The sequence below is a fragment of the Lasioglossum baleicum genome, chromosome 15, assembly GCF_051020765.1.
Source record: "Lasioglossum baleicum chromosome 15, iyLasBale1, whole genome shotgun sequence".
NCBI classification, from domain to species: Eukaryota; Metazoa; Arthropoda; class Insecta; order Hymenoptera; family Halictidae; genus Lasioglossum; species Lasioglossum baleicum.
In genome coordinates, this window is record NC_134943.1 from 9,031,579 (window position 1) to 9,042,538 (window position 10,960).

Here is a 10,960-nt window from a genome sequence, read left to right on the forward strand (position 1 = left end):
CTCTTGGCCCCTCACCACCGCTCCCGGCTCTTCCCTTGCGTCTTAGAGGCGAGCGTTTCCGCGGAACGATGGGTGTGAGTGCACAATGGAGAAAAGAGCGGAAAAATGTACTTTGCAAAGTGTTCGTTTATCTTATGAGATACGCCCGCCGATGGAGCTGAACTCCTTCCCTTCCAACTTAGGAACTATGCGCATTCTTTTTCTCTCTCTCTTTCACCCTCTCTTGATCATCGAAGAGGATTTTCCCCGTTTGAGTCTCATCGAGAGTAGATTTGTTTCGATAGCACTGTTTCGCTCAGAGTCAGCTGAGAGGGTTGCGGTGTCGGTCGTGCACGTGGACGCGCAGGATTTTCGAAAGCGTGGCAACCCGACATCTCGACAATACTGTATCGGCAATGAATTTTCGATAGACACTGTAGAGAGCATACGTACTGTGGGGAGTATACGTACTCTGCGTTTACGTCTTGTCGCTCCCACTAATTTCCCTTATTGCGTTGATGATGATGCGCGCAGGCATCGCTACTGCCGGCACTCGCACAGCGAGTCGAAGCTTCCATGGGACAGCGTGGACTGTGATGGGAAGAACCGGTGGTGGCATCGGTTCGTCGGCCGGTCCGGTCGTTCCATGCTCGCGACACGTACGCACGCACGCACGCACGCACCGATCTCGCTGAGGATTACGCGTGCAAATAATCCACCGGCGAGAGAGGATTACGTGACGTGCGGGGGCTTCTCGCACTCGGAAATTTGGAAAAATCCCACGCGGCCGATATCGATCATCTCGCGTGCAACACGTGCAACGTAACAGGTCGCGATGCCAGTGGCCGGATGCGTCGCGAGAACGGGGCGGTCGCCGATCCGTTTTCGCCGCGGACGAATCACATCCCGACACGAGAGACTACGGCTACTCTCTTCAAGGAACAACACCATACGGACACTGTGACCGCGACACCAGACAGATCCCGTGGAGGTTGATCATCGGGTCACACACAAGGGCACACCAGGACTTCGAAGCCACGTTGTTGCGCCCACCACCGTGAAACTGGCACTTCTCTTTCTCCCTCACTCTGTCGTCTATCTATTTCTATCTGTTTCTGGCGTCGATGAGACCGAGCCACCACTCGAGAATCGAGACGAGCTGCGAGTCTCGGAGCTTGATTTCAAGGCTCGCTCTCTCGCTGCTACCCTCCGTCACCGTTTCTCGAACGCGTACTGGTCGATCTCCGAAGATCATGGAAGTCTCGAGAGGAGTAGCGCACCACCGGCGGCGGTGGCGGAGGTCTCTAGCGCACACACGCGACTAATACTCGGGGCCGACTCCTCTTCTCGCTCGTTCCCTCCCGTACACGCCGGCCGTTCCGTTTCCGCTTTCTCTTTCTCTCCGTTTCTCCTTGTCTCCTTTCCTCAGGGGGGGTAGAGCAGCGGCAGCCACTACCACCGTCCTTTTTAGAATCTTCGCCAGCAGCAGCAAAGTAGGAGAACCGATCGCGAGGAAAAAACGTAGTAGGAACACCGGGGATTCCGGGAGAGGAAATCGAAGGACGGGGGCGGGCAACGAGGAAATGGGGAAGGGTCTTGAGGTGGCGGAAACCGGGGGAGGGGGAGGGTGGAAGGACTCGCGAAAATTTCTCGACCACCAGCGGCAGCTGCGTTCCGAAATGAGGAGAGACGAGGCGAGACGAGGCGAGGCTGACGGAGGAGTTGAGGGGGCAGAGGTACAGGGGGACGAATGGGGGCGGCGGACCAAGGTAACGGGGGTGGCTCGAGTGGGGGATGAAGAAGAGGCGGCGGGACGAAGGGTGAGATTACGAAAGTGGAGGAAGAAACGTAACGGCGAGTGCACGCAACAGCAGCGCGCGTGGAAACGCGCCTTCTACGAGTAGCAGAGAACTCTCTTCTCTTGACGGACTAACCCGAAGGCGGAGAAGAAGGGAGGAGGGAGAGTAAGAGCGAGGAAGAAAGAGAGAGAGAGAGAGAGTGCAGAGGCAGTGGGAGGACAATGGTGGGGGCGTAAGCGACGAGCGGGCAACAGAGGGATGTGGATCCGCGAACAGGAAAGAGGGAGGAGGACGAAGGGAGGCAGTAAGAAGAAGAAAAGAAGGTTTCGGGCGGCGGCCGGGATAGCTTGGTTGTCTGTGGTCAAGGCACGCAGCTTGTGCAGTATTCTCTGCGCGCTTGACTCCCGTGTGTACGAGTCGATGCGTTCGTGGTGGTGGTTGCCGGCGGTGGTGGTGGTGGTGGTTCGGCGACGGCGATAGGGGTAGAGGCGCCGGCGTATTAAGGGTGCGGAAGGGTAACAAGTTGGTATGCGAACCCGATTTTACTATTAATCTTTCTCCGCGAGCAATTTTCGCCCGTGAACCTAACCACGAGGCGCGACCCGATCGATGAACGAAATTTTTCCACCCGTTCGAGATTTTTCTGGAAACGCCGGGGAACAACGAAACGATATCTTCTTCTCAGAATCGTTAATTTTTTCCCGTCCAAAAAGATTGCCTCTGTTGTCTCTTTATCGTCGAGCAACGTTGTACGGGCGAGAGAGTCCACGAGATTTGCTACTGCAACGGGAACGTCAACAGCGAAAATAGTCCGTGGAAAGTGCACGGAGGGAGAGGCGAGGATCGTAAAATTTACCAATGCATAAAGAGAGGTACACGCGCGAAATATCGCTATGTTTCTCGACAGCATGCAACCACCCTGTTGAACGTACGGACACGAGTAGGAGTCACGCCTGGCTCACAGTCAACCAGGATTCGGCGTTTCGGTTCGCAACAGGTCTCACCACCGGCGTTGCTCCTCTCTCTATCTCTCTCTCCTTCTCTCTTCCCCTCCCTGACCCCTATATCTCTCTCGTTTCCAACCCTCATCCTCTCGCCGACCTTCCCTCTCTTTCTCTATTTCTATCTCCACCGCACTCTGTCTCTCTCCCTCTGCCTATCTTCCGTGCACACCTACAAGCGGACACTGTGCTCGCGTTCCTGCATTTATACGTGTATCCTCGACGTATTCGGCGATTCGGCACGCGTGGAACGTCGAGTGGTTCGCGCGTACAGTGCATGTGGATCGAACCTATCATAAATATATGGTTCGTCTATATGCAATTTCGAGGGTGATAATTTCAGGTGCTCGCGCGTTGCGACGACGGCATTTGAAAAATGCTTTTCGTCTGTTCCCGTTTGGCAGACGCGACGAACGGAGGGTTCGTCGCCGGAGTTAAAGCCGGAGTCTAAAAACGAGCGGCGGTCGTTAAACGAACGGCGCCGCTCGTCCTTGTTACTCCGGTACGCAAAACCACGGTATGCACGGCCTAGAAAGGTATGTACCGAAGTCTCGCGCGCGCGTTTCAACTCACCGACTACGAAGACCATATTCTTTGTCCATCGCAGCAGCTCCCGTCGGATGTGTTTGCGTTCCTGTATGCAGCGGGCATAGGGGCAATCCGCCATTTTTGAAATCACATCTTAGAATGTGTGTGTGTGCGTGCCGGCCGGGTGCGCCTGCCTCGTGTTCCCGCGTGGATATCCACCCCCTCCGCCACCGGCCGTCCTCCGTCCTCGTCGTCGTCGTCGTCGTCGCCGTTGTCGTCCTCGTCCTCGTCCTCCTCTTTCTCCTCCTCCTCCTCCTGCTGCTGCTCGTCCTCCTCGTTCTCGTCCTCTCGCTCCCCCGCCCCTTGCTCGTCCTCTTCTTTCTTCCCTCGGTTGACCGGCTTTCTCGATGTCCCCCTCCCGGCTGCGTTCGTCGTACTTTTGTCCGGGTTTCTCTGTCGTTTAACAAGCGCCTCGAATGCGTGGCGTTCGCGAACGCGAACGCGACAGCGGTGAGGACGCGAGGGGGCAAAGTGGCGTGTGTGCACACTGCCGCTCTAACTTGCGCGCCGGTTGCGACGTCACGCGTGACGTAGCACGCGCCAGGAACGAGCAAAATCGTCGGGAGCCGATGACGGTGAGAGTCCGATGATGCCGGCGATCCTCCTTGTCACGGAGGTCTTGGTCTTGGCGGTCGTGGTCGTGGTATTGGCCGTTATCGTTATCGTCCTCGTTCTCGTCCTCGTCTTCGTCCCCCACCTCCTCCTCCTCGTTCGTTCTACTCTCGTGGCGTTCGTCGTTGTTGTTGTCTTCGTCGTCGCGGTCGCCGTCGTCGTCGTCGTCGTCGTTGTCGTCGTCGTCCTCGCCGGCGTCGTTACGTCGGCTGCGACGGCGCTTGTTCGCGTTCGCGAGCGTCGGAGATGGCGATAGCGTTGGTGGTGGGCGATAACGGTGGCGGCAACGGCGACGATGCTGGCGGGGTAGGGATGCGAACGCCGAGAAACGACTACTCCCTCGTGCTGAGACAGGCTTACGCCACGGGAACGCACAACACACGTGCACGCTTGCGCCCTGACCAGTGCGAGAGTGCAGTCTGTTGCCGACGCCAGCAAATCTTCCCGAGTCCTTCTACTTCCGTGTTCTCTGGTCCGAGTTCTCGCGAGTTTCAGTCCTCGAGATCTCAGTTCACACCGACCGATCTCGCCTTCCGCGCTTCACCCCACCGATCTTCTCGATCTCCTCGGCCGCCGAAGATCGCACCGGTTCAGCGTCACCTGGAACAATCACCAAAAAAATCCTTCGTTAATCATTTCGTTCATTAAACCTTTCAGATAAGAAAATTTGGAGAAAATCGATCGTCGATCTCGCATCGGATGCCAATATAATTCTACATATAGGTATGCGGGCGCTCGTTCGTTGGCACTCCCGCTCGGCTATCGCAAGTAGAAAAGGATCCATTTCGCCAGACTGTTCCCTTTCGCGGGAAGCGGGATGCGGGAAGGGAGCGGACGGACGACCTATGTATACTTTCGTCGAGAGGAGAGGATCGCGACACCTGCGTGGAAAAGGCAAAGGGTGCCGGCCCCACCCCGAAAGAGAAAGGGTACTGCTACTCGAAATGAAACATTGCCGGTAAGAAGAACGTCAGGGCCGACGGTGTAGGTAGAGGAAGGCGGTGGTAGGGGTGGCTCGCACTCTCGCGCGGTGACGCGATATGGGCAAAAGGGTAGGAGGGGAGGAGGAGGACGGGGGTGGTACGGGGGGTAGGAGCAAGAGCAAGAGGTAGAGGTAGAGGAAGAGGAAGAGGCGCGCAGGGTGGTCGGAGGGTAGCTATAGGGGCGGATTCGCGCGCTCTACACCGCCGAGGGGGTGGGAGAGACCGTGCCGCCGAGAGAAAGAGAGAGGACGCAGAGTGCGCCTAATATGCAACAAGAGAAAAAGAATTGGCGATCAATAGGTAGTAGCTGGTAAGCGTCCTTTCATCCACCCCCGCGGACACCCTCGTCCTTTCTACTTGCCCTATTCCCCTCTCGTCCGTCGTTCACCTCCTTCCTTCTCGGTTGCCTCTATCCTCGCGCAAGCCTCCCCCCGCACCACCCCCACCTCCGGTGTGTCCTACCGCCGCCAGCCCCTTGATTCTCTCGCGTTCATCGCGAGACTCCTCCGCTCCATCGCCTTCCTCGTTTCGGCTGAGAGATGCTCGCTCTAATAGCAAGCGCGCAGAACTTTCTCTTTGTCGCCGAAAATCAAACACCTGCTAATTGCCGCTATATATCTCAACCCTGTCCCATTTTCCTCACCTCCGTCTTCGACAAAACTTTCGGGAACGACGCGACGACGCTCGGACTACGCGCGGCCCGAGACAAAAGTGCAGGGACCGCGTTTGGATCTTATTGCCGCGAGCGAGATTGCGATCATTGGCATTTTCCCTCGTTGTTCGCTGTTTCGTCGGTGCTAGGTTTTCGACCAGATATAGCCGGCGACGAACCGGCGCAAAAGGCGGTTCACCGGCGCGGATGCCGTTAAATATAAATACCGCTTCGGCCGCGTCCAGCATTGATCCGCGCACGACATTTCCGCGAAGTAACGCCGGCTCGTCGGCTGATAGTACAACGGTGTAAACGCGGGGCTCGGTGGTTAGCGGTCGGGATCGATCTTCGTCCGCTCGTCAAGAGAAACATGATCGATAGCGTTTCGTTGATACGGCTGTGCACGATGTAGGTGATCGAAATTGGAGCGGAGCGGCGCGCGGTGGCAGCGTTCGTTAAAAGCGTTTGATTCCCGGTGTTGATATTCTGCTGGCGAACGGTCGCTGCTCCGTGAATAGTAGCCAGCGAGCGCGACGATGCCGTGCCTGCCGCTACTGTGACGCTCGAAGATCGATCGGATACTCTTCACCGGTAAGCCCGCGCGAGAACGGTATCGATGAAACGCACGGGACTTTCGGTCTTCGGTCGGGCGCAGTTCGATACGCAACATCGTGTTCCAGATTCGATCGAAACGAAATGAAACGAAACGCGACTCGTCTCATCTGGTGTCGTCGCGACGAGAATCTCTCGATCGCGACGGGGGAATTATAATCGACGACGAAAATTTCGTCGACGGCTGCTCGGCCAGAAAATCGACGGGGTTCGCGATTGTTGCGAGGGGAAAAAAGAGAATGCTTCTTTCTGGCGGGCGTTCCACTTTCGGCTCGGCACGAGCCTCCGTGTACGTGTGCCGGAGCTTCCACCGATGTCATTGAACCTCCGCAGGCATGCTGGGCGAGGGAAAAGTGACTAGACTCTTAGAGTACCCTGAAGTGGTCGGAGTTTCCAAGACGCCCGAGCGTTACCGTATTAAGTATTCCTCGATCATTCTGTTCCGATCGCCGCGCCGCGCCGCGCCGGCTCGGCTCGACCCGGCGAGGAGCCGGATGAATTTTTCAAACAGGCTCGCGCATTTTTCACGAATGCAATTTTAAGCTGTAGACGAGTAAAATCGCTCGAAATAGATTAGCGCAGATTTTCCGCTGCGCGAGAGATTTCCTCGTCGAGTGCAGAGCTGCCTCTGCTGTTTCTTCTTCTTCTGCTATCTCTTCTCTATTTTTCGGCCTTTTTTCTTGCCCGTTCAAGACGCTTAATTCGCTGGATATAGAGCCGGCTAATAAGTCCGCGCGCGATGTATACGAACGTCTTGGACGGTTACCTCAGCCGACGAGGCTCCTAATCGATTTTCCCATTACGCGAATCCGGGGAGTGCTTCGCACACACTTGCTCCTCGACGTTTCTGTCGTTCCGTGTCCAGCCTGCATTTCCGACGACGAACAAGCGGTCTCGATTCCTCTGTCCCACCTGCTCTCCCCCGCCTCCTCCCTCTTTTTCTCTCTTTCTCTCAGTCTCCTCCATTTTTCCCTTTCTTAAGTACATCCACGCGGCTTTTTCCGTTCCCGTTGTTCTTTCCACTGCGGAACGAAGGTCTCGCCGCTATATCGAGCACCCTGTAGATTCTCAAACCGTCTCGTTTCGTATTTTCTGTTAATAGGTCGGTGGTATCTCGAGCATCGCCTTGTCTCCCCGGATCGCTCTGAGTTTTCGTCGATTGCGAGTCACGAAAACGTCGCTTTAAAGCGCCGCGTATCGCGATTTCTCGCACGAGCTGGCATTCGCGGATCGTGCGCGATCGATCGCGGAGCATCGTGTGTTCCCTCGTGTATCGGTTATCGCAAGAATAATTGCGATTGTGATACCGCCGACGATCGATGGTCTTTCCAACGGAGATTTTCTGCGTGGTTTTCGATTCGCGTAGCTCTGTCGAAAGTCAAAGAATTTTTCGTCGGCGAAGACAGAAGTGCGTAGCGATGCCGGAGGACGTGAAGGAGCAGGAGAAGGACGAGGATGAGGAGGGGTCGATCTGCTTCGGGAAGAGCAGTCAGGGGTGGCCGGGAAGGAGGATGAGGAGAAGTGGGAGAGATGGTGCACTCGGTTTTTTCCCGGTTGGAGGGAGGCAATGGGCGCGAGGCAAGGGTGCGTTGGATTCGGTTACTTGATCTCACCCCTTGGACCACCTCCACCACCGCCTCTAGCAGAGCAGCAACAGCGGCGACGTTGGCGGCGGCAATCGTGCACTCTCTATTTCTCTCCCTTTCTCCCTCTCTTTCTCGCTCTCTCGTTCTTCCTCCGTTGCGCGCGCTTTCTCTCTCTTTCTCACCACCGAGGGTGGCACTCCCTCTCACTCTTTCTTTCTCGGGAGCAGCGCGCACCTCTTGCTCTTTCTCTTCTCCTCCTTTTTCGTCTTCCTTCACCCGCTCGCTCCCGGCCCCCCTCGCTCTCTCGCTCGGCCGCTTTCGTTCTCTCCTTCTGACGGGCTCGTCTCTTCTCGTTCTCTCTCCCTTCCTCCCTCTCCGTCTCCGTTCCACGCGCCTCAGCACGGTGCTTCTCGTTTTTTTAACGAAGGATCCGCTCAATACCTCGGCTGTCATAACCTCCCGGCACCCTTCCAGGGTGGCCCGCCTGCCACAGCAAACCCACCCTGAACCCTCCGCCTCCTTGCGCCTCCGCGGGGCCCACCGACCCTACCGACCGACGAGCCACCACCTAGCACCCCCGCGCTCTCATTCCTCTTCCCAGTTTTTAACGTTTCGTTCGACGTTTCCCTCCGGGCGAGCGCCAGGGACGACGTAAAGGGGGAAGTGCATTTCGTCGTTACTTTGTTTTACGTCCTTCCTCGCCTCCTCCTCTTCCTTTCATGCCCACCTCCGCCCTCTCTCTCCCCCTTTCTTTCATTCTTCTCTGTATATCTCCACCCCCATCGCTCTCTTTCTCTCTTGTTCTCTCACTCCACCTCTTCTTCTCTCTTTCTCTCAACTTGCTCCTTCTCCCTCGTATTCGGCCGGAACGCACGTACCCCAACGCGCGTACACGTATGCGGCCTCTTTTTCTTGTTTTCCTTACCGACGCCAACCCCCTCGCAATTTCGCTCCTTCCTCCGTGTACATCTCGCTCTCGAAATCCTTCGTTCGCGTTACGCTTCGGACCAACAATGATGTTCCAACACCTTTTTTCCCGATCGGGCATTTTCTTGGACAACACGAGCGAATATTGGAAACAAGGAATTGGCCACAACGAGACCCTTCTGTCTCGACTGCAAGTGACGGGAGCAAGATTAAAATGTCTTTCTTCTTTCAATAATTTTAATTAAGCCAATGTACTGACGCTGTAAAACTCATTTTATAAACGCATCAAATCCCCAGTCTGCTTATTACAGTGGTGTGTCCGGATATTATGGCAATCCCCACCAATTGTCGAGAGGTTCCCTAACCCACCAACGGCCCCGACTATTAGCCGTATATCGAGACGCCACTGTATTTGGTCCGTCGCAATATTTTTCTGAAACTCTTCATCGGACGATGATGGAACGGCGAAAGGACCAGTTTGGAGGACCGTGACGCGGGAGGGCGTGAAATTTGCATTTTAACGGAACGGTTGACATTTTCGAGAGGAAGATGAAGCGAGAGAGTGAGAGAGACGGATTAACGCGCGACAGAGAGAATCCAGTTCGGTTGGCTCGGAGAAGGTGACACAGTTGACCACAAAACCCTCGTCGCGCTCGACCTCTTTTGATCGAATTTGCGAGCGATGAACGGTTCACTGCACCCCCAAAATCGCGTTCGGGTTGGCAGAGATTTTTAAATTCCGGCACAGGATGATATTCTCGATCGGCCTCCACGCCGATAAAGGCAGGGGGGGAGGAGGTAAACGTTGCACACCGGTCGGGTCCCTTTTCAAGGGTCGCGAGTCGATTGACGTCCCAGTTTTCCTCGATGTTCTTTAAACGTAAAACGCTTCGATACACACACACACACACACACACACACACACACAGACGGAGAGAGAGTGAGAGAGAGAGAGAGAGAAAAATATACAGAGAGAGAGAGACTAGGTTGTGAAAATTGCGAAAACGACTCAAAGCGTGATCCGCGCGGCGGACGAGATGCGTCTCGTCCACGGAAAAGCCAGTTTCCTCTCAGAATGGAACGGAGGTGTAGCCGGTGCTCTCCAGCACGGAGTTCTCGATTTAGAAAAGTCGACCTTAGTCCCGTCCGTGTGCCGGTTGTCTGGTTTACTGACACGAGCCGGCTTTCAGAGAACGTCGGGACGAGAAGCGCCGAGTTAAAGGGAGTAATAGGCAACGGAGGAGGTCGTGTATGCCTTTTCTTCCCGGACCTGTTTGCCACTGGCTTCCCTCTTCCTCCCTCCCTCCCTCAGTCGCGGCTCTTCAGAAAATCTCTAGACTCGTCTACGGTAGCCGTGAGTCGACGTCGCGCACCTTGAAACGATCGCCTCTCCTTTGAACAAAGTGTGTTTCGCGAATCGAACGAGAAAAGAAATACGCGAGTCAGCTGACAGGCGTCGTTGGAATTCGGGGCAACGATAGTCCTCGTGGCCGGGCGAGAATGCTTAAATCCTGTTTCGAGGCTCTCGAGAATCCTGTGTTAGAAGTACCAGCACAACATAGCTCTCGGGGAAGCAACAGTTCGTTCTGCACCCCCACCGCCCACCCTCCGCCGCTGTTCCACCCTCCGGTATCCTCCTTTTGCTACCCTAAACCGTTGCCACCAAAGCATAGAGTTTCCCCACACCGTTCTCTCCGTTCGTCTCCTCGCCGTTCTGATCCTCGTCGTTTCTCCTCGAGCTCACCTCGCACTCCTTCTCTCCCTCTGTCCCCTCTCGTCCTCCCTCTGCACCGACACAGTGTTTCTCCTCTTTGCACGCTTCCATGACTATACTTTGGATGTCTCTACTAAATTTAGGCCCCCGTTTCTCTCGGCTCACCTCCGACGACTCTCTTTCCTTCTTATCCTCTCGGCTCGGCTAGGCTCGCCCTCTTTCGCACGAGAACCGCTCGGACACAACGTCGTCGTCGTAGCCTCGTGGACCCTCTAAAGCTTCGCTCCACCGTATTCTCGCACGGCGCAAATCTGCCCGAGAGATTAAGTCCGTATCTCACGATCATCTCGATAAATACGTTCGACCCTGTCCAAACGGGATAAGACTCGCGGTGGATATCGTATGCAGTGTCGGATCAAGACCCTTAGAGGCCATACGCAATTGAAAGAGTTCGAGGCTTATCGATTAATTCATCACTCGTGTCGAGATCGTTCTTGTTGCTCGTGG

The 10,960-nt window shown here is 55.6% G+C and overlaps 1 protein-coding gene across 6 annotated transcripts in view; it reads right to left on the reverse strand.

Annotated features, from left to right (window-relative positions):
* Positions 1 to 3,493, reverse strand: part of Eip93f (Ecdysone-induced protein 93F) — a 37,193-nt gene extending 33,700 nt beyond the window's left edge. For 3 of the 6 annotated variants that reach the window (XM_076438973.1, XM_076438972.1, XM_076438968.1), the window contains exon 1: positions 3,353 to 3,493. In XM_076438973.1, coding sequence (XP_076295088.1) covers positions 3,353 to 3,446 — 94 coding nt within the window. In that variant the 5' untranslated portion in view covers positions 3,447 to 3,493. Of the gene's footprint in view, positions 1 to 432; positions 1,654 to 3,352 lie in introns of those variants that run through there. The other 3 variants (XM_076438969.1, XM_076438970.1, XM_076438971.1) reach the window with 3 other exon arrangements.
* Positions 3,494 to 10,960: the final 7,467 nt, after the last annotated feature.